Source organism: Coregonus clupeaformis, chromosome 14, assembly GCF_020615455.1.
Source record: "Coregonus clupeaformis isolate EN_2021a chromosome 14, ASM2061545v1, whole genome shotgun sequence".
Taxonomy (NCBI): Eukaryota; Metazoa; Chordata; class Actinopteri; order Salmoniformes; family Salmonidae; genus Coregonus; species Coregonus clupeaformis.
The window spans coordinates 16,020,050-16,043,787 of record NC_059205.1 but is presented as its reverse complement, the minus strand read 5'-3'; the positions used below and the strand labels follow the sequence as shown (position 1 = coordinate 16,043,787).

At 44.6% G+C, this 23,738-nt stretch overlaps 1 protein-coding gene across 8 annotated transcripts in view; it reads right to left on the bottom strand.

Annotated features, from left to right (window-relative positions):
- LOC121581184 (receptor-type tyrosine-protein phosphatase S) overlaps positions 1-16,859 on the bottom strand; it is an 84,690-nt gene extending 67,831 nt beyond the window's left edge. For 7 of the 8 annotated variants that reach the window (XM_041896625.2, XM_041896626.2, XM_041896628.2 and 4 more), the window contains exons 1-3: positions 16,548-16,856; positions 3,985-4,068; positions 366-569 (exon numbers count right to left, since the gene is read on the bottom strand). In XM_041896625.2, coding sequence (XP_041752559.1) covers positions 366-501 — 136 coding nt within the window. In that variant the 5' untranslated portion in view covers positions 502-569; positions 3,985-4,068; positions 16,548-16,856. Of the gene's footprint in view, positions 1-365; positions 570-3,984; positions 4,069-16,547 lie in introns of all 8 variants that reach the window. The other variant, XM_041896630.2, reaches the window with a different exon arrangement.
- Positions 16,860-23,738: the final 6,879 nt, after the last annotated feature.

Below are 23,738 nucleotides of genomic sequence, written 5' to 3'. Positions count from 1 at the left end.
ATACTGCTTATTAGTGCAATAAAACCACCATGGTCCTGACAGATCTTGTTAAACACCCATCACTGCAGAAACAGACAGGCAGACAGACAGATCTTCACCGGTCCACCTCCAGCTCAACACCACGTCACCACTCACTGCAGTTAGCGTTGACCAACACAACTCACTGTTACAGCTGTTTGTCAGCAGAGAGGGAGAGAGAGGGATAGAGAGAGATAGAGAGAGAGAGATAGATAGGAATGCACCGACGACCATGCAGACAAACTGACAAACCTACACATAAACAAATCGACCAACTGGAGGACATACTGTGCAGACACATGAACTAACACACCCACAAAAACATAAATATGTAGTGTGTTACTTACCTAAGGCCTCAGAGAGGTTGGGCAGGAAGTTGAGCACCAGCAGCAGCAGAAGACAAGGGTGGTAGAGGCAGAGGCCGTACCCAGGGCGAGGCACCCTGGACTTGGCTACAGTTCCACCAGGCCTGGGGGGAACCATGTTACCTCTGGCGACTGGGGATAGAGGTGGGGGATGGGGGGGAACTTCACTCAACAGGGCTTGGCACTCTGTGAAAAAACAAACAAACAAATAAAAACAAATGTGTTCAAATAAATATGAGGGAGAGAATATCGTTTTGAAGAACAATAAAAATAGTCGATGATCATACTGGATTTGGTCAACTTTTGACTTTGGATTGATAGGACAAGCAAGCCTCTGCGTGTGTATACAGTAGAACAGTAGAAATAAAAATTAAAATTTACTCAACAAACAATACAAAAATATCCCAAAATAAAATGAAGGTGTTGAGCCCTTTGAACTATCAATCAAAATGAAATCAATCAAAATTTTCAAATAATGATACTATCCCAGTACAGACATTATATTCAGTCTCTCCACCCACTGCTCTTCTAGCCATTCTACTGGCACAGTTTTTCCCCACTGGCCACAAATAAACATAAAACGTGAACGCACGTTCATAAAACCCCTAATAGGGAAACACTCAAACAAAGAGGATATTGAAGCAGAAGGGGTGTTTATGCCATCCCGGTATCATGCAATATTCAATAAGAGCGTAATATCCATTATGTTAGATGGCGAAGCCCCCTATAATAGATGTCCTGTGGGTAATCCTAGTCCAACTAGGGGGAACAGGCCTGACTCGTCTTTGCCTGGGGGGATTTTTCAGCCCTGAGAGGACAGAAGCTCCCCCTCCAGGAGCCAGGAGAGACACAGATACAAGTGCGCACAGATTTATATAGACACATACAGATTAGAGGAACACACATTTACAAGTATGCAGACAAGCACGTGCACATGCACGCACTCACACATCCTACACTTCCCACAGTTGTCTACAGTTTCCCACATCCACTGAAAGTGTTGAATGTGGTTCCCTAATACAGAGACATTCTACCATTTCCGGTCGAGAGTTCCATATTAATACGTATATGGAATTATCTAGCTCTTATCTGACGTGCTAAAAGGCATTAGCGTCTGGCTCTTTAACCTGTCTGAGCTCTAAATATAACTGGTCTATAAACATATCTGTCCATCTGACATATATTTCTTATATATATATTTCTACTTCCCTACTTCCTCCTCTCTCTTAACTAGGCTCTGAGAGAAGTTCCTAATAGATAGGGAATAGAAAAGCTTTCAGGATCTACTTTTCAAGTCAATAACCTAATAGCTACAACCTAATCAGAGATCATTCAAGTGCCATTGCATCCAGCAAGATGAATTCTCCTCTTAAAGAAACTCAATTTATTAGCTAGCATCATCAGCATGATGCAAGGGATGATAAGAAGCATGTGGGTCCTGTTGAACTGCCTGAAACTGGGCTGATTCAGTAGGGTACCATTGTAAAAGGGTTGTAGAAAGTCTATGAAATAAATTCATTTTTGGAAATCTCTCTTTCTCACTATGGTGAATTGGTCCTGATCTAATTCAATCTTGAGTGGTCTGTCACTCTATTCAAGCCCCTGTTCTGGTCTACCTTTCTCTCATCTCAATCCCTCGTCTCACACCTGTCTCCTTCTATATCCCTCTTACCCGTCTAACCCATCACCTGTCTCATCCCCGTCTCTACCTGTCACCCCATCTTATCCTCCCCGGCTCCGCCTTCCCTGTCCCCTGTCTCTTCCTCCCCATCTCTTTCTATTGTATTTAACTGGCTATATACGTAAACCTTTGATCCTTCATTTCCCCACATGGCTCCCCTGTCTCACCCCTCTCAACCTGTCTCACCCCCCCCCTCCACCTCCCTGTCTCTCCCTCCCCCGTCTCTCCCTCCCTCTTGTATTTAACCTGCTATCTAAACCCTTGATCCTTCTCTTTCCCCACATGACCTGTTCCCCAGCTGCACCAGCTGCCCGTCTGTGGTCCATTAACACAGTTAAACAAAGGGGCTTACTGTAAGTCTGTGAATGGAGAAAACAGTCCTAGCTACATACTGTACTGCAGGCCTTGCCAGGAGCTGTCGTAACAGTTGTTAATGCCCTAAAACTAATCTCATCTCTACTACCCCTGCATTGACCCTGTTGGCTGGGAAACAGAATGTCAGATTTGCCTCTGGGTTCTTCTGTTCACCCTTGGCACACGTCCCTTAACTTATTCTCCAGCCATGCCAAGTATGGAGGTGTTACTGTACTGTACCTACAGAGAGCATATACTATAGCATACATCACATCTAGAGGGTGTTTGGAGCAGGGCCATGTATCACAACAACTGTGTGTGTGTGTGTGTGTGTGTGTGTGTGTGTGTGTGTGTGTGTGTGTGTGTGTGTGTGTGTGTGTGTGGCGTGCGTGCAATTGTATGTTTTGGCTGGGAATTGCCAGGGACCTCACGATACGATATTATAATTTAATAATAATTAATTATCACAATACTTAGGTGCCGATACGATATGTATTGCGATTCCCATGATTCTCACGATTCTATACTGAACAAAAATATAAATGCAACATGTAAAGTGTTGGTCCCATGTTTCATGAGCTGAAATAAAAGGTCCCAGAAATCTTCCATACGCACAAAAAGCTTTTTTCTCTCAAATCTTTTGCATAAATTTGTTTACATCCATGTTAGTGAGCATTTATCCTTCGCCAGGATAATCCATCCACCTGACAGGTGTGGCATATCAAGAAGCTGACTAAACAGCATGATCATTACACAGGTGCACCCTGTGCTCGGGACAATAAAAAGCAGTTTTGTCACACAACACAATGCCACAGATGTCTCAAGATTTGAGGGAGCGTGCAATTGGCATGATGACTGCAAGAATGTCCACAAGAGCTGTTCCCAGATAATTAAAAGTTAATTTCTCTCCCATAAGCTGCCTCCAACGTCGTTTTAGATAATTTGGCAGTATGTCCAACCGGCCTCCCAACCGCAGGACCTCCACATCCGGCTTCCTCACCTGCGGGATCGTCTGAGACCAGTCACCAGTCACCCAGAAACTGAGGAGTATTTCTGTCTGTAATAAACCCCTTTTGTGGGGAAAAACTAATGTTGATTGGCTGGGCCTGGCCAGTGGGTGGGCCTGGCTCCCAAGTGGGTGGGCCCCTGCCCAGTCATGTGAAATCCATAGATTAGGGCCTAATTTATTTATTTCAATTGACTGATTTCCTTATATGAACTGTAACTCAGTAAAATCGTTGAAATTATTGCATGTTGTGGTTATATTTTTGTTCAGTATATACAGTATGTCTGCTGCAGAGGGACAAGAGAAAGCCATGAGAAAACAAGTTTGGATCAGTCATGGAAATAAAAGTTCTGAAAACAAATGGGCTCCCTTTTTTAAAAAGAAAATGGAGAGCAAGCTATGAAAAAGTCTTGGTACAGCCAACTAGCGCAAAAACAATACTGTGAAATTGTCAAAGCGATACGATATATATAGTCAAAAATAATATCCCGATATGTAATTGTATGGATTTTTTCCCCCATCACTAGTGTTTGTGCACGTGTGTGCGTGCGTATCCTTACCTCTGTGTGTTTTCTACAGCCCTGACTGAGGCTGAGGCATCATGGCCTGCTCTGTGGAATCCTCAGTGTGACCATCCAGCGGACCTGGAACAACACAGGAAGGAGTAGATGAGTCAACATGACCTGTGGGTATGTGTGACCTCACAACGACACACACACAGACAGTCAGACAGACAGACAGACAGACAGACAGACAGACACATACACACACATACACACACACACACACACACACACACACACACACACACACACACACACACACACACACTCACACAGAGAGAGACACATACAGCCTTTGAAGTTATCTTCAGTTTGCCAGACATGGAGTATACCTCATGGGGAATCTAAAGAGCAAATCAAGGGAAATGACTCTACTATGATTCTAAGCATCAACACATTGAACTGAGGAAAACATCCCTTTCCCATTCCACTGTGGGGTGAGATAACATGTTTTGTTTTCATCACCTACCCCTCCCTCTTACCCAGCATGCTTTTCACCACAGTTGGGCTGAGGCAGCCTCTACGGGACCTGTCTCCATGACAACAAAGCAGCCAGTGAGATGTGAGATCACAGGCAGGATCTGTTTCCTTGGGTAGGTTTACAGCCCAGCAGTAGCTGAGAGATAGCTAGCTACAGCAGTTAGTAGCTACAGGAGAGTCTCTTTAGACCAATACAGGTGAACAGACTGCTGAGTTTAGTGACAGAGTATAAGAATACACACAATCTCACACATACAGTGGTACGCATGCACACACACACACTGTTGGAGGGTGCTTCGCTTTCATTAGAGATTTCATACTGTAGTATGTTTACAGTACACATATTGTGAAACAATTCATATACACACGTATAGTTCCATACAATACAAATCATTTTTAGTAGAGGAAATGTGTATTTGTGGGCTATAGAATCTCCTGTGGTGGTGGAGCAGGCTGTTAGAGAAGCTCAATCTACATGACCCTAGACCCTGTTGGCAAAGACAGTCATTCACGCATTCACACACACACCACACACACACTCCCTGACACACTCAATGCAGAGAGCAAAGCACAATGGGTTTCGGCTGACATTCACTTTCTCACTACCTAACACACACACACACACACAGAGAGAGGAAGGATGAGAGTGGCGCAGGATGAGACATACCGCAGGCAGGTGCTGCTACATCGGCCTCGGTTACGTTTTTAGCAGGGGAGCTGCTGTCTTTGTGTTCCTGTGATCCCCACTTCACAAGCCATCCAAGCCCTTTCTGACAAAACGACATAACCGTCAGTCTGCTAGTACAAGCACTGTTCACTCTGCTGCATATCAATGACGCTACAGACCAGGGTGCCTGAACAAACCGGCTATATTAACGTTCCTTCCCACTGAGTTATATAGCAGTATTAGCTATTCCCACTGGCAATAACATATTAGTTTGACGAACTAATACCAGTTCCTACAGGAAGGAATGTTTGGGAATGAACGTTATCAAGCTCAAACATTCGGAACCAGAATCCGTCAAGAGATTACCCCATTACTCATGTTAAGCTACGAGCCAGGATGAGTGATCCTCAAATCATACTTCCGAGATGAAATATGGAAAAAAATGAGTTCCCGCAAACCGTAGGGAGCTTAAGCTTGGCTTGTGGTTGATGCTGCATTTAGTGATCGTCCCTCCCTGGGGTTTGGAGAGGAGGAATGGGCATTGTAGGGCTTAGAACGGCTGTGTGTTATGCTTCCTGAGTGTCTTTGTGTGCGTGCGTGCGTGCGTGTGTGCGTGCATGTGTGCGTGCACGGGTGTATGCTACACGCTTCGTTTTTCAGAATTCGATTTCCTGTCGACCACTTAAATCACCATAACAGGAGCCTTTAGACCTCCCTGCCTGAGGCTGAGCTCAGCAGTGGCTGTAGCCGTGTGGACAAAAACTGTACAAACTGTACTCTCTTGGCTGCATTCTCAAGATATACTCATAGCACCTGTACATGCCTCCTCTCCTTGACCAGTGGAAGCGGGACTCGAACCTGGGACCTTATCCATATCAGACCCAAACATCCCACACAAACCCACCAAAGGGTTTAACCTGATTCGCATAGGTGGTGAAGTCAAGTGCTTAGAGCAGCGATGTGGTCACTGGTCACAATACCTCCAAAGGAGTGGTGTACTGTACTGTACTGTACAGTAAGCCTACACAGCTAAAAGGGGTTTCAAGGACAGACACAGAAGAACGAGTGGCATCTGCTCATTGACTGTTTGTGCCCTCATATTGAAGCCAACAGATGGACTGGCAGGAAAACTTAGCACCAAATGGTATTAAAGTACATATAGGCCGGATTACAAGAGCGGAAGGGAAACAATTTATTCACACGCAACCAGGCCTGATTTGCAGAATAGGCAAAGCCTGTCACGCTCTGGCTCCGGGACTTTGTATGTTGAGCCAGGGTGTGTTCGTTTTGTTGTGTTTGGTTTGGTTTTGGTTGTGTTTCCTTGTTTGGTCGTGTGACTCCCAATCAGTGGTAACGAGTGTCAGCTGTCGGCTCGTTATCTCTGATTGGGAGCCATATTTAAACTGTCAGGGTTCACCTTAGTGTTGTGGGTTTTTGTTCCTTATGCGGTCAGTGTAACCGTGGACTTCACGAGTCGTGTTTTGTTTGTAATTTAGATACTTTAATATAATAAAGTCATGTTCGTTTCACACGCTGCGCCTTGGTCCACTCATTTCGTAGACGATCGTGACAGAAAAACCCACCGTACCAGGACCAAGCAGCGTGTCCAGGAACACACGCAGGAGGTAACGCTGGTGGATGTCCTCCTCGGCTGGGGGCATATTACGAAGGAGGAGGCCGTCCGGTACCGGAGGGCGATGAAGGGGGAGACCCAGGATGGAGAGGAGCAACGGCGTCAGCAGGGTCATCGTCGGAAGGACGAGAGGCAACCCCAAAAAGTTTTTTTGGGGGGGCACATGGCTTGGGCGGCTGGGCAGCAGGAGGCTGCCACAGGGAGACGTGGAGAGAAGGCTACCGGATTACGGGAGCCATTGGCGAGTAGAGGGAGGGAAGTAGTTGAGGCACGGCGTGAGAGACTGAGGTGTGTTACCAGTCCGGTCCGGCCCGTTCCTGATCCCCGGTTAAGGCCAGTGGTGTGTGTTCCCAGTATGGACCGGCCTGTTCCTACTCCACGCACCAAGTCCACGGTGTGCGTCGCCAGCCCAGCCCGGCCTGTTCCTGCTCCACGCTACCAGACCTACGGTGTGCGTCGCCAGCCCAGCCCGGCCTGTTCCTGCTCAACGCACAAAGCCTACGGTGTGCGTCGCCAGCCCAGCCCGGCCTGTTCCTGCTACTCGCGCCAAGCCAAGGGTGCGAGTCGTCAGCCTGGTCCAGCCCGTTCCTGCTACTCGCACCCAAGCCAAGGGTGCGAGTCGTCAGCCTGGTCCAGCCCGTTCCTGCTACTCGCACCAAGCCAGGGGTGCAGTCGTCGGCCTGGTCCAGCCCGCTCCTGTTACTCGCACCCAAGCCAAGGGTGCGAGTCGCCAGCCTGGTTCAGCTCGTCCCTGCTACTCGCACCAAGCCAAGGGTGCGAGCCGTCAGCCTGATCCAGCCCATTCCTACTACTCGCACCAAGCCAGGGATGCGAGTCGTCAGCCTGGTGAGGCCCGTTCCGGCTCCACGCATCAAGCCTAGGGTGCGTATCGTCAGCCAGGTCCGGTCCGTTCCTGCCTCACGCGCCAAGCCAGGGGTGCGCGTCGTCAGTCCAGATCCTACCAGCTGGGTCAGATCGGACCGGGGGCGCCTACGGGGGATTGAAGAAGGGTGGTGGTCAAGCCCGAGCCGGAGCCGCCTCCGAGGAGTAATGCCCACCCAGCCCTCCCCCGTTTGGGGGTTTTGAGGCGCGGTCGCAGTCCGCGCCTTTAGGGGGGTACTGTCACGCTCTGGCTCCGGGACTTTGTATGTTGAGCCAGGGTGTGTTCGTTTTGTTGTGTTTGGTTTGGTTTTGGTTGTGTTTCCTTGTTTGGTCGTGTGACTCCCAATCAGTGGTAACGAGTGTCAGCTGTCGGCTCGTTATCTCTGATTGGGAGCCATATTTAAACTGTCAGGGTTCACCTTAGTGTTGTGGGTTTTTGTTCCTTATGCGGTCAGTGTAACCGTGGACTTCACGAGTCGTGTTTTGTTTGTAATTTAGATACTTTAATATAATAAAGTCATGTTCGTTTCACACGCTGCGCCTTGGTCCACTCATTTCGTAGACGATCGTGACAAAGCCACAGTATGACTGTTCAACTGAAGTGGTGGCCTTAGGGTAGACTGTAGCATATAATGCAGATTGGATAAATATGACTTTCCAATCAAACGGATTGGTCCAGAATATGATGGTGACCTTGTGATGTTTGTTACCGTGCTAACCTAGGTTTGGTCAATCCCAGATGATCCCTTTTTAATCTGTTGTCATTACAGCGAAGAGGGAAGATGCAGTTAGGAGGACAGATTTTAGGATGAATGTGATAAGTTATTGTACTTAAAATGATCCCAAATAGAGGTTAGCAGCTGGTGCCTTTTAGGTCAAGGCTCACGACGGGGTTAGTCAGTCCTTGGTAAATAAAAAGAAACAAAAAGAAACAATAAACAAATATATATGCAGTATATACACACTGCTGTTGGCTTGGTGGGTGGCCCAAAACTCCCAATATCTTTAGGTGGGCCACACCACAAACATTTTTGGGAACCATTGCTGTATTCAACATGCTTAACGGAAATGTACCTGCAATGTTATCATACTTGTAAAGAGAAGTTTAATCATATACAGCTGTGTATGGACAATAATCATTATCACAACATTCACATTCACACATAGGCGTTTCCATACACACAAACCGAACACACATACCCACACTAAAACACGTTCTCACCGACATAGAGAGATTATGCTAATTCCTATGACTAAACATCACTTTCTCGGGGGATAAACAGCTTTAACAGAGAGAAACAGGCAAATCTCCCCACCGACAACCAGAGACACACTTCAGTCCTGTCAACCTCCACATCCCTGCTATCTCTATCGTTGAAACAGGCCCTTGGTCTGTCTAACTCTGTCTGTCTGTTCATTGGCTCATTAAGCAGCCTGATGGCTGAGACCTTGTCAGCTCACTGGTCAATTAGCATATCTGAGCCTGCTAGAAACCTCCATACAAGCTGGATGCTATAGCTACAGTACATATTGTATGTTCTGCATATCTAGCTACATGCAATATTATACAGTATTCCTACTGCCAGAAACCTTGATCCATGCTGGAGGCAGTTCAGTACATACTGTATTCTACATACGACTGGTTACATGCAATGCATGCAGATGATGATCTATTTGACAGTATTCATGCTGATTCAATGCGTAAAAGTAATCAGATAGACTAGAGAAAAATAGTTGCCAATGTAATGTTTCCATCTTAGCATGTGTATTTTAATAACATGTTTATGCGGAATTCTTGTACGTTTGTGAAAATAGATTTATCCATCTATCAATCTACACCCCTCTCCTCCCCTCTCTCTGGTTTCCACTAGTTACCACAGCCACAAAGTCAAAATGGCTATATCGTAGAAATTCATGAAAACTCAAATTAAATGTAAGGTTCCGATTAGGCATACAGTTGAAGTCAGAAGTTTACATACACTTAGGTTGGAGTCATTAAAACTTGTTTTTCAACAACTCCACAAATTTCTTGTTAACAAACTATAGTTTTGGCAAGTCGGTTAGGATTGTATTTGGCTAAGGTATATGTAAACTTCTGACTTCAACGGTAAGGTTAGCAGTGTGGTTAAAGTTAGGGTTAAGGTTAGGTTTAAAATCACATTTTAAGAAGATAAATAGCAGAAATAGGCTGTGGTAACTAGTGACGACCCCCTCTCTCTCCCTCCATGTTTTTAATAACCAAGATGGCGCCGGGCCCTGTTTCTCTCTGTCTCTGTCCCTCTCTCTCTCTCTCTCCCTCCCTCCCGCCCGCCCGCCCGCCCCGCCCGCCCGCCCGCCCGCCCCCACCCTCCATTTTAGTTTTACAGTAGAGGCCCAGTCAGTCCTGTTCTATTCTGCCTGTCTGTCGTATCTCTCAGGGGAGTTAATGAGATGTCCAGGCTGAGCTGAGCGGCCGCCATCCTCCTCAGAGCTCTCGTCTACATCCCAAATGGCACCCTATTGCCTATGTCGTGCACTACTGTTGACCAAAGCTCTATGGGCCCTTGTCAAAATGTCAAAAGTAGTGCACTATATAGGGAATAGGGTGCCATTTGTGAAGCGGCCCTCCTTCCTGAGCAAATGAACGATTAAAACCCCATCAAGCGAGCCACAATGTGAAACCTGAGATGCTTCTGACGGGAGCAACAGCAGCCAATTAGTGAAGCAGCTTCTGGAGGAGGGGAGAAGAGATGGAAGAAAGAACGATAGACGCTCCCTAACAACAGAGACGGCCTTCATCATCTTCATCATCTTCATTCACTTTCATGTCATTATTAAGACACATCTCAAGCTGTTCAGGAAGATGAAGACTAATTATCAGATAGGCACTGCAATAACCGAAAAGTCACTGGTTCGAATTCCCCAGCCGGCAAAGTGGAAAAATGTGCCGTTCTGCCCTTGAGCAAGGCAGTTAACCACCAACAACAACAACTGCTCCCCGGGCGCCAATGACGTCGGTTAAGACAGCCCCCCGCACCTCTCTGATTCAGAGGGGTTGGGTTAAATGCAGATGACACATTTCGGTTGAATGCATTCAGTTGTGCAACTGACTAGGTATCCCCTTTCCCTTATATGCAATGTGTAGGCCTCTGCTGTCCAGATCCTGCAGGCTAGATTTAGATTATTCTAATTGTAAAACCTCTGTCATTGATATTCTGTGTATTAATTCCTTGGTATAACATTTGCATGTTTACCCAGCTCCGTCCTTCCTGAGTACACACACTGTCATGGCGACATACACTGTCATGGCGACACCTGGCTAGGCCTGGTCACATGATCCCTGTCCTCTCCTCTGAGATCTAATTATCCCTGGCGCTGCTGGCTACATGGCCTCGTATGAATAAAGAACCACACTGATGTCAGTGCAAATAGTCCGGGTAGCCATGATCTGTTCAGGAGTCTTATGGCTTCGGGGTAGAAGCTGTTAAGAAGCCTTTTGGACCTAGACTTGGCACTCCGATACCGCTTGCCTGTCTCCGATACCGCTTGCCTGTCAGTGAGAGAGAGACTGAGAGAGTGTTTGTGTGTGTGTGCATGAGTGTGTGTTGTTGCAGCCGCGCAAGTTTACGTGCGTGCGTGCATGTCCGTGCTCTGTGCTAGTTAGTGTGTGTGTGTCCTTGCGGCTGTGTGTGTGCAGTGTGTGTATGTGTGTGTATGTGTGTGTGTCCGTGCGCGCTTGTGGGCAAGTGTGTGTGTGTCTGTGATAAATTAAAGAGCTGCCAAAGATAACAGACTGACAAATCGCCCCCGTCCTCACAATGGCCAGACGTCTCAGCCAGCCTGGTGCATACCAACGACCACCAGACTGAATAATGGTTATCACACTGTCTTTTTATAATACACTAAAATGGTTCACAAAAATGGATCACTCCTACAGACAGTGAGTCACGTGGACATTGCTTGCTATATAAAGCAGGCAGACAGGCATCGAGGTAATCAATTACTGTTCGATTGAACGTTAGAATGGGCAAAACGAGTGACCTAAGCGACTTTGAGCGTGGTATGATCGTCAATGGCAGGCACATCGGATCCAGTATCTCAGAAACAGCCGCCCTCCTGGGCTTTTCACGCACGACAGTGTCTATGGTTTCTCGAGAATGGTGCGACAAACAAAAATCAATCCAGTCAGTGGCAGTCCGGTGGGTGAAAACAGCTTGTTGATGAGAGAGGTCAAAGGAGAATGGCAAGAATCGTGCAAGCTAACAGGTGGGCGACAAACATAAAAATAATGACGCAGTACAACAGTGGTGGGCAGAACGGCATCTCGGGAACTCACAAATCGTTGATCCTTGTCACGGATGGGCTATTGCAGCAGACAACCACACTGGGTTCCACTCATTTCAGCTAAAATCAAGAAGAAGTGGCTCCAGTGGGCACGCGATCACCAACACTGGACAATTAAGGAGTGGAAAAGCATCGCCTGGTCTGACGAATCATGGTTCCTGTTGCATCATGCTGATGGCAGAGTCAGGATTTGGCGTAAGTAGCATGAGTCCATGGCCCCATCCTGCCTGATGTCAACGGTACAGGCTGGTGGCAGTGGTGTACCGCCGTCCAATCTGCAGCAACTGCATCGCGTCAGCATGGTCCAACATCCCCGTGGAACGTTTCCGACTTGTAGAATCCATGCCCCAAAGAATTCAGGCTGTTCTGGAGGTAAAGGGGTGTCCCACCCAGTAGAAGATGGGTGTACCTAATAAACTTGCCGGTGAGTGTATATATAATTACACAATCATAAGCTTCCTATTCCATCTGTAGCTTATGGCTGCCTGAATAAATAATTAACTTATGTTATTTAAGAACTCATAATTGTAAAATAGGAAATAGGAACTCAATGTTATTCATTAATTAATTAAAAAGTGCTTATAGCACACTATATTTGGATGATTATGTAAAAGATTTATGTTTATTAATATGTAGTTGTAATAAGCCTATCTATTATCATATGTAGCCTATAAGAATGTTGGAAAATATTTGTTTAATTTGGTTTTGTATTCAGTTACCACAGTATTTATTCATTCTTATGATCTCATTTTAGAAGTGATGTTCTCTACCCTGACACTTGTTTAAACCATGTCTGATGGAATTACCACATTTTCACCGGTGTTTGAAAATCGCAATTCATAATCGCAATATCAGGCCAAAAAATCCCAATTAGATATTCTGTCCGAATTGTGCAGCCCTACCACATACCCTTGGTCTCTCAGACACAGACAGAGACACACACACACACACAGACACAGACACACACACACACAGACACACACACACACACACACACACACACACACACACACAAACAGAGAGAGACACACATCTCACACTCCCACCCCACTCTTGCAGGACCCAAATGGTCTCTATCCCTCTGACCTTCTGGAGTCGTGAGAGGTGATGTTATGCAAATAGAGTCATAACCCTTGAAATCTTCCCAGCCCACAAAGATAGGGATATGAAATATGGAATAATCATGTACAGACAGACCATAGTAGACAGCAGTAGCCATAGCCCATAGCTGATAGTGATACAGTCGTGGTCAAGGCATTAACATGGACATATTTAATCAAAACAAGTCATTACTGTCTGGATACATTGATTAATTTTCTATTTTCTTCTAGGTCTCGGCAGCCGTCCAGGAGACATGAATGAGTTTACTAGCCTTACTCTTGAGCCAAAAAAGGATTCTCAATCATAAAGAGGATTTTCTTTTCTTTGTACAACAGAAATAGGCTTGTTCTACAGCCCAAAACCAAGCTTATTCTGTTTCCCAAAACGTTCCTTGCCCAAAATGACAGGCAAATTCATCAGCATTCTTTAGAACGTTCTAGAATATTCTAGAACTTGCCAACCACAGCCTTCCTTCCACGTCTGATGAGACAGTTTGCAAGTTTATATCATGTCAGCCATCTTGTCACTCAATCTCCCCACCCTTTATAACTTCTGTCACTCAGTGACATAGCAGCAACAGCACCTCAGTGCAACCACTTTCCTACTTTAGAGCATTTCACAGTGGGTTGCAAATGAATACATTAACATATACATTGCTTCTTCTACAGAGCTAGAATAAAGATCTGAATATTACATAATGAGACAGTAGAGAGGGAAAGAGGGGAGATAGTAGAAAGGAGAGGAGAGGAGAGGGAGAAAGGGGAGAGAGGAAGAAGAGAGGGATGGAGGGAGGAGAAAAAGGAGAGAGGAGATGGAAGTGATAGAAAGAGGAGAGAGGGGAGAGAAAAATAACAGGAGAGGGGAGAAGACAGGAGAAAAACATGAAAAAAAACATGAAAGTGCAGGGTGGAGAGGAGAGGAAGAAAAATAGGAAGAAAGCAGAGAGAGAAAGGTAGATAGAAGAGAGAGAAATAGGATAGAGATGTAAAGGAGAGGTAGATCGAAGCAGTGGGCATTATTCATCTGTGCTGACACATCACAATCTCTGATTCATCTGGTGAAGGGCATCAGTCAAGTTACAACCCATCTCACAGCTTTCACTCATCCACAGTACACTCCACACCCCACACTCCTCTCCTCTCATTCTCTCCTCTGTTCTCCTCTCCTCTCTTCTCATCTACCAAGGAGGTCCTGTAGAGCTGTGTAAAAACTAAAAAAGTATTGTACGGTGTGCTTATAAACCCCCTTTTGGGATGAAGTATAGAGGTTCTGAGCATATAAACTACCTCTACGTTTCTGGTCGCTGGATCTGACTGGAAACCAACCTGCAAACTCTTTTCTCCATGTACAGGAGAACTGACTGCAGTGCCGTTGGGTTAACCCACATGGCAGTGGTCATTGTGATATGCTTACCAAGAGCATGATTGCTACAATCTTGAAAGCTGCAACAAGAGATTCCTCTGAGTCTGGATGGTACTCTGGAGAAACTGTTTAACAGACAAGTAACCTCTTATTATCGTATTTTGACTCACGTACCCTCACACTGGTGCCCCTGACATGCACAAAGCCTGGCGTTGCAGATAACCAGGGCATGGGCCTCTGACTAACCAGCAACAGCCCACAGGACATAAAGACATAACATGAAGAGGAAGAAATAGAAGTGTGTGTTTTTATCAATGCTGCCTTCCAGGACCTGGGAAGACATAGTAGCAGAAAGTGCACTCTGACCTGAAATCAAGCTTTCCACAGGGCTCACTCATCACTTCAACGTTGACATGATTTTGACGCATATCTGATAGAGCTGATGACGTGAAAGACATTGAAGCCTGTTGTGAAGTGATTGAGAGAAAACTGAAATTGGAAATGGATTACTGCAAATCCAATCCTATCGGTTTGGTATGTAGCGTGTTGCTTCTCAGGTTTCTTGCACAGGATTGGTTAATATTGTATACTGAGGCCTACTGAGAACCAGACCCAAGTTCTTCAGAACAAATTCAAGACCCAGGCCTACACAGAATCACTGGTTTCTCCAGCTGTATCTGTCTACCCATAAAAAAGTCACCAAAACCAATCTGGGAGAGAGATGGTTCATTGGAGAAAGCTCCTACTAGAAGTGCAGTACACAGAGTTCTAACATGTAACCTCACTGTAACTGTAAAAAATACTGTTTTCTTCTCTGTATTGCTGTCTGAGTAGGTTAACTTCATGTGGCTGATGATGTCTTAATCTCTCTTCGGGGAAATGGAGGATGGGTTGAAAAAAATGACTAAATATAGCTGGTAATAGGGTCTCATTTGCCAGATATAAATACATGTTTAGTAAACATCTATCTGTTTAAAAGGAAATGAAAATGTAATTCAGAGTATGAATGGGTGCATGGGGTGTGAATTTGAAGCAATTAGGGATGTGGAAAGTGGTTGGAATGAACACCAGCCTACATATGATGCCCCTCAAGGGATGGAGAGACCATCTGTGTTAAGAGAAAGGAAGAAAAAAACAATTACGCCTAAACTTGGATTTGATATGATATGATATATTCAAACTGTTGCCTGGAGGCCTGGTGGCTGCACTGTCTGTAAGGCATTAAAACACCAAGAAAAGCATGGTGGTTAGTTTATGTATCCAAGGTGTGCTTGTTTTTGTCAATGCAAGCAAACCCTGCGAAAATGTGTCAAGGTAAATCGCTGGCATTACATTTCAGAAGCCTAGACGCTTCCTGAAAGTGTGGTCGCATTTTTTCTGTCCTTATTGGGTTTTAAATGGGTCAACACATCATATTAACATGTGTTAAAAAATCAATGAATATTTAATGTTTTTTCCAACAATGTTAATAGCAGAAGCAGGTGCCTAATAGGCGAAGCGACTCAATAGTCTGTAGAGTAATCTAAATAGACCATTCGCCCCGCCACCTGGTGTCATGTCATCGCCCGATTTATGTCGATTGGGTGATCTGACGCTCGATATATGCCTATATAGGACACAAAAACGTGCATAATATAGGCACGATTGGTTATTAAGATTAAAGAAAGAATACATAAAATGACAGACGTGCCGAAAGCACCAGCTGGTGTCAAAACAAACTGATGAGGAACAAAGGGGCGACATATCGGCAGCCAGCGAGGGGTCCCTTACAAAGCCTCTGCAGTGAACAATGAGGCGCAGGAGAGAAGCTGGGTGGCAAGAACCCTTGGTACCGCCGACGACAAACTGCATATTATATTATTCTCAAGCAGCAAACCCAAGCTCACCAGTTGCATGCAAAGTCTAAAGTACCCCAAAACAACACAAAACATAGTATTGTTCGAAGGATAAATTATCAAAATGGACCCATATGTTTCATATAGTCTGTAAACAGCAGCCGAGCACACAACGAACAGCCAAACTGCCTACCGAGCTACACCGATCAGGGCGCGGTGCTTAATAATAAATAAAGGAAATACATGAATCCCTCTTTTTAATCTATTTCATATTTACCTTTATGGAGAAAGTGAGTGCTCCGTCTTCTTTTTGGTCGGATAAATTAATGTGCATGGATTTGCAGCTGGCAGTTTCCCTTTAACCCCCGACAGAAATAATAATCCCATTTGACAGCAGAGATCCTCTGAAATATTTGATTTTTCGGCAGTGAACACATGCATCGCCGGCGTCCTCTCGCCTCCTCAGAAGCCTTGCAGGACCACTATTCTGGACTCGTGTGTGGGGTTACCATCTCCGGTCGGGCGGCTTTAGACACTGCTGGTTGTCAATTGATACTCACTGTCTTCCTCCTCAATGCCCTTCCTCCCCCCCTCTCTATATAATTTCCCTCTCCCCCTCTCTCTCTTGCTCTCTCTCTCACACACGGATGAGCTCCCCCTCCCTCCCATGATTGCGTGATGGAGTCAAGATCTCCAATAGCAACCGCATCCCCCTCATCACCCGGACCTTTTTTTGTCATCTCAGTGGACCGCTGACTGGTGCTAAAGAGATGGCTGCTGTTGCTGAGGTAGCCTGTCTACTATAACTCATCATGTCATGGACTAGGTGAGGAGAATAATAAGAACAGAGATATTCAGAACTTTATTGTCAGAATATATATTCATTTGAGTAGCATTCAAACTGTCTCATTGCAACTGATCAACTCTCCACTGCAAATCATCCCCAGGTTGTTTGTTTTGCAATATTAGGTCCCTTTGAACTATGGAAAGATGCATAGAAGTAGCCTAAGTGTTTTTATGGAATTGGATATCCAGAGTCAAATATATAACACTCAAAACTATAAACATATTGCACTCATAAACAAATACACATTTTAAACATCAAGGACCTTCCCCCAGCCTGAAAAACAGAGAATAAGTGTCTTGACACTGGGCCAGAGGAGATGCAGAGAACCAGGTGGATGTTGAAGCTCGTGAGGGAGGCTAATCTCGTTAACCTAGAAATAAAGTCTCATGTAATTGGTCAGCTGCTCGATTAAATTCTGGGTCCATACATGTTAAGAAAAGGGATCAAGAGATGCTAGATCGAGGAGCGGAACCAGAACGAGGAGCTCCACCCTCTCTATCTTTGCAAGTTACGGGCTGAATGTCCCCTCCTCTTCCGAAATTTGAAAGATGCTAACACCTGCGAAATTGTGATCTGTCCAATAACCAGTGACGAAAAACCCAAACACCGGAATTTACTTCTGCTTGCTAGCCCACGCATCCCATTCCTTCCCGACAGATTCTATGGTACCAGGCGTGTTTATGTACAGTCATGGTCAAACGTTTTGAGAATGACACAAATACTAATTTTCACAAAGTCTGCTGCCTCAGTTTTAATAATGGCAATTTGCATATACTCCAGAATGTCATGAAGAGTGATCAGATGAATTGCAATTAATTGCAAAGTCCCTCTTTGTCATGAAAATGAACTTAATCCCCAAAAAACATTTCCACTGCATTTCAGCCCTGCCACAAAAGGACCAGCTGCCATCATGTCAGTGATTCTCTCGTTAACACAGGTGAGAGTGTTGACGATGACAAGGCTGGAGATCACTCTGTCATGCTGATTGAGTTAGAATAACAGACTGGAAGCTTTAAAAGGAGGGTGGTGCTTGAAATCATTGTTTTTCCTCTGTTAACCATGGTTACCTGCAAGGAAACACGTGCCGTCATCATTGCTTTGCACAAAAAGGGCTTCACAGGCAAGGATATTGCTGCTAGTAAGATTGCACCTAAATCAACCATTTATTGGATCATCAAGAACTTCAAGGAGAGAGGTTCAATTGTTGTGAAGAAAGCATCAGGGCTCCCAAGAAAGTCCAGCAAGCGCCAGGACCGTCTCCTAAAGTTGATTCAGCTGTATCGGGGCACCACCAGTGCAGAGCTTGCTCAGGAATGGCAGCAGGCAGGTGTGAGTGCATCTGCACGCACAGTGAGGCGAAGACTTTTGGAGGATGGCCTGGTGTCAAGAAGGGCAGCAAAGAAGCCACTTCTCTCCAGGAAAAACATCAGGGACAGACTGATATTTTGCAAAAGGTACAGGGATTGGACTGCTGAGGACTAGGGTAAAGTCATTTTCTCTGATGAATCCCCTTTCCGATTGTTTGGGGCATCCGGAAAACAGAAGGATTACTTTATCCTATCCCAGGTATTCCTTAAAGAGGTGGGGTTTCAAATGTCTCCGGAAGGTGGTGAGTGACTCCGCTGTCCTGGCGTCGTGAGGGAGCTTATTCCACCATTGGGGTGCCAGAGCAGCGAACAGTTTTGACTGGGCTGAGCGGGAACTATGCTTCCGCAGAGGAAGGGGAGCCAGCAGGCCAGAGGTGGATGAACGCAATGCCCTCGTTTGGGTGTAGGGACTGATCAGAGTCTTGTGTTCTCTAAACTTTTGTCCATGACTGTAGATCTATCCACAAGAGATTACAGGGAGCGCAAGCCTTGCCCGATCTTAGCTGTTCACAAGCATACAAACACACAACCTCTGCGGTGTCAGCAGAACTGACTCATGAGATTTCAGTTCATGATATGAGTGAGATGCGGTGCACACACATATATTCACACCTGCATGCCCTGACACAGAATCAACCCAACTAACACACACCTTGTCTTCTCTCCTTCATCTAGGCATAATCTGCTTTCACCAGACCAAATCTTTATTTGTATTTATCTCTTCACCTAACCTTTATTTATCCAGGTAAGTCTCTTTAATGTCAGGGGCAGAAGAAGGAAACAAGATGAAGAGGGGTTTAGGGGATCCCTTGCCAATGCCATATTGCTCTCTATCCAGTTCCTTCAGGTCTGCTAACACAGAAAGGTTGGGGGCTATGGAAGGTGGTAGAGGCTAGGGCAGGTGGTATAGGGTTGGTTCATGGACCAGGTCTCTCTGTCTGGCATGACTGAATATGACCATCTGAGCTGCTCTGGAACAAAGGAGGCCAAGCGGGCCAGCTTCCTTTGTACTGATCACTCTGTATTTCCTTTGTTACTGCTGACACCTTGTGGGTGAAAAGAGAAGTACCACTGTGGTTACTTCAGCTTTCCACAATATTGTCATACATTACAGTCAGTAGTGCTAAACGTTCATAACCTTGCAGATACATAAATATACACTATAATGAATCAAACCAATGCCATTCTAACACATGTAATAGATAAGCTTGTCTGCTCTATATATAATGTACGAAGTGTATACCTATTGCCTATAAACATAAAGGTTTAATCAGAGGTCTTATATGGGTTGTTCCACGAAATTAGTCCCTTTTGCATCCCTATTTTAAGTAGAAATTGTGCACCAATATTACTTTCAAAAGCCTGTCATATTAAATGAAGTCCTCTTTAATATAGACCTCATGGAAAATGCAATATATTTGACTATTGTGGCAAAATTCAGCATTTTGACATGTCCCTCTGTGCGCTCTATGTGACTTCTAGGAAGACTTTATCCCACTTAACCCCAAGATTTCACGTTTCCATCCACAGTTTTTATGCGAGTAAAGTATTTTTTTGTATTTTATTCCAGATCCCCATTAGCTACTCTTCATGCGGTCCAATCATAATTACATACAATAAAACAATACATAACACATTATTACACACTACTCTACCATAGCATATCTACAATACAAAATCAGTACAGCAAAATAACAATATTAAAATGTATGTGTGTGTAGTGGTGGAAAAAGTATCCAATTGTAATACTTGAGTAAAGGTATAGTAAAGGTATAATCTCCCGAGTGGCGCAGTGGTCTAAGGCACTGCATCGCAGTGCTAGCTGTGCCACTAGAGATCCTGGTTCGAATCCAGGCTCTGTCGTAGCCGGCCGCAACCGGGAGACCCATGGGGCGGCGCACAATTGGCCCAACGTCGTCCAGGGTAGGGGAGGGAATGGCTTGCAGGGATCAGTTGGTAGAGCATGGCGTTTGCAACGCCAGGGTTGTGGGTTCGATTCCCACGGGGGGCCAGTATGAAAAATAAAATAAAAATAATGTATGCACTCACTAACTGTAAGTCGCTCTGGATAAGAGCGTCTGCTAAATGACGTAAATGTATAGGTACCTTAATAGAAAGTTACTCAAGTGAAAGTCACCCAATTAAATACTACTTGAGTAAAAGTCAAAAAGTATTTGGTTGTAAATATACTTAAGTATCAAAAGTAAATGTAATTGCTAAAATATACTTAAGTACCAAAAGTAAAAGTATAAATCATTTCAAATTCCTTATATTAAGCAAAGCAGACGGCACCATTTTCTTGTTTTGAAATTTTACAGATAGCCAGGGGCACACTCCAACACTTAGACATCATTTACAAACGATGCATTTGTGTTTAGTGAGTCCGCCATATCAGAGGCAGTAGGGATGACCACTTGTTCTCTTGATAAGTGTGTGAATTGGACCATTTTCCTGTCCTGCTAAGCATTCAAAATGTAACAAGTATTTTGGGATGTCAGGAAAAAATGTATGGAGTAAAAAGTACATTATTTTCTTTAGGAATGTAGTGGAGTAAAAGTAAAAGTTGTCAAAAATATAAATATTAAAGTAAAGTACAGATACCCCAAAAAACTACTTAAGTAGTACTTTAAAGTATTTTACTGAAGAGTGTGTGTGTTAGCATGTGTTTGTGAATGCTGGGTGTGTATGCCTGCGTGTGTCTCTTCACAGTCCGTGCTGTTCCATAAGTTGTAGTTTTGTCTGTTTTTAAAATCTGATCTTACTGCTTGACTAAGTTACATGATGTAGAATAGAGTTCCATGTATTCATGGCTTTAGGAAGTACTTTGCATTTCCCGTAGTCTGTTCTGGACTTGGGGACTGTGAAGAATCCTCTGGTGGCATGTCTTGTGGGGTATGTATGGGTGTCTGAGCTGTGCGCTGGTCGCTTAAACCGACAGATCAGGGATTTCAACATGTCATCACACGCAGACAGTGTGGTGAAGAAGGCGCAACAGAGCTTCTTCAACCTCAGGAGGCTGAAGAAATTCGGCTTAGCACCTAAAACCCTCACAAACTTTTACAGATGCACAATTGAGAGCATCCTGTCGGGCTGTATCACCGCCTGGTACGGCAACTGCACCGCCCGCAACAGCAGTGCTCTCCAGAGGCTGGTGCGGTCTGCCGAACGCATTACAGGGGGCAAACTACCTGCCCTCCAAGACACATAGAGCACCCGATGTCACAGGAAGGCCAAAAAGATAATCAAGGACATCAACCACCCGAGCCACTGCTTGTTCACCCCGCTATCATCCAGAAGGCGAGGTCAGTACAGGTGCATCAAAACTGGGACAGAGAGAATGAAAAACAGCTTCTATCTCAAGGCCATCAGACTGTTAAATAGCCACCACTAGCACATTAGAGGCTGCTGCTGCCTTTTGAAATCACTGGCCACTTTAAGAAATAGAACACTAGTCACTTTAATAATGTTTACATATCTTGCACTACTTATCTCATACTGCATTCTATTCCATAATATTCTACTGTATCTTAGTCCATGTCGCTCTGTCATTGCTTGTCCATATATGTATATATTCTTAAATCCCATTCCTTACTACTTTTGTGTGTATTGGGTATATGTTGTGAAATTGTTAGATATTACTTAGATATTACTGCACTGTCGGAGCTAGAAGCACAAGCATTTCGCTACACCCGCTATAACATCTGCTAAACACATGTATGTGACCAATACATTTTTATTTGATCTCTCACAAAGACAAGCAGTGATGCAGTCAATCTCTCCACCCTGAGCCAGGAGAGATGCTGGCTCTCCGTGTACATCTAAGAGCCAGCCGTGCTGTTCTGTTCTGGGCCAATTGTAATTTGCCTATGTCCCTCTTCATGGCACGTGGCCATATGACTGGACAGTAGTCCAGGTGTAACAAAACTAGGGCCTGAAGTACTTATTTTATAGCAATGTCAAGAAAGCAGAGCTGCGCTTTATTATGGACAGACCTCTCCCCATCTTAGCTACCGTGGCATCAATATGTTTTGACCATGACAGTTTACAATCCAGGGTTACACTAAACAGTTTAGTCTCCTCAATTTGATACATTTCCACATGATTCATTACATGATTTAGTTGAGGTTTAGGGTTTAGTGAATAATTTTTCCCAAATACAATGCTTTTAGTTTTGTAAATATTTAGGACCAACTTATTTATTGCCATTCTGAAACGGACTGCAGCTCGTTGTTAAGTGTTGCAGTGCTTTTACTTGCTGTGGTAGCTGATGTGTACAGTGTTGAGTCATCAGCATACAGTACATAAACACACAGGCTTTACTCAGTGCCAGTGGCAGGTCATTAGTAAAGATTGAAAAAAGTCAAGAGCCTAGACAGCTGCCATGGGGAATGCCTTACTCTACCTGGATTATGTTGGAGAGGCTTCCAATAAAGAACACCCTCTGTGTTCTGTTAGACAGGTAACTCTCGATCCACAATATAGGAGGGGATGTAAATAATACATGTGTTTTCCAGCAGCAGATTATGATCGATAATGTCAAAAGCTGCACTGAAGTCTAACAAACAGCTCCCACAATCTTATCAATTTCTCTCAGCCAATCATCAGTCATTTGTGTAGGCTAAGTGCCTCAGGCTTACATTTTGAATGCCCTTCCCTATAAGCGTGCTGAAAGTCTGTTGTTAATTTGTTTACTGTGAAATAGCATTGTATCTTGTCAAACACCATTTTTTCCAAAAGTTTATTAAGGGTTGGTAACAGACTGATTGGTCGGCTATTTGAGCCAGTAAAGGGTGCTTTGCTATTCTTGGGTAGCAGAATGACTTTTGCTTCCCTCCAGGCCTAATGGCACACGCTTTCCTGTATGCTTAGATTGAAGAAATGGAAAGTCATATCATATAAAAAAAATCACGACAGCTGTGATGGAAACAAAAAGTTTTGGTGTAATTTTATAAATGCCGACAGATAGTTTGTTCGTTCAACATGGTGGGATCTTTTTGTGTCGTTCAAATTAATTATGAGGGAAATGGCGGTGGAAATGCCTTCATACACAAATATTGATATGAGTTATGAACTTCACAGGGTGGTGAATGCACAGTGGTGAGCTTGAAGCTGCTTTCCAATAAATATAGATGGTTCTGGTGACATGATGATCGATGCTTGACTGCCGTTTGTCAAATAAAAATATTCTTGCTTATCCATAATAATCTCGTCATGTAGAGTAGATAAGTGGTTCCCAACCTTTTTTGGTAACAGT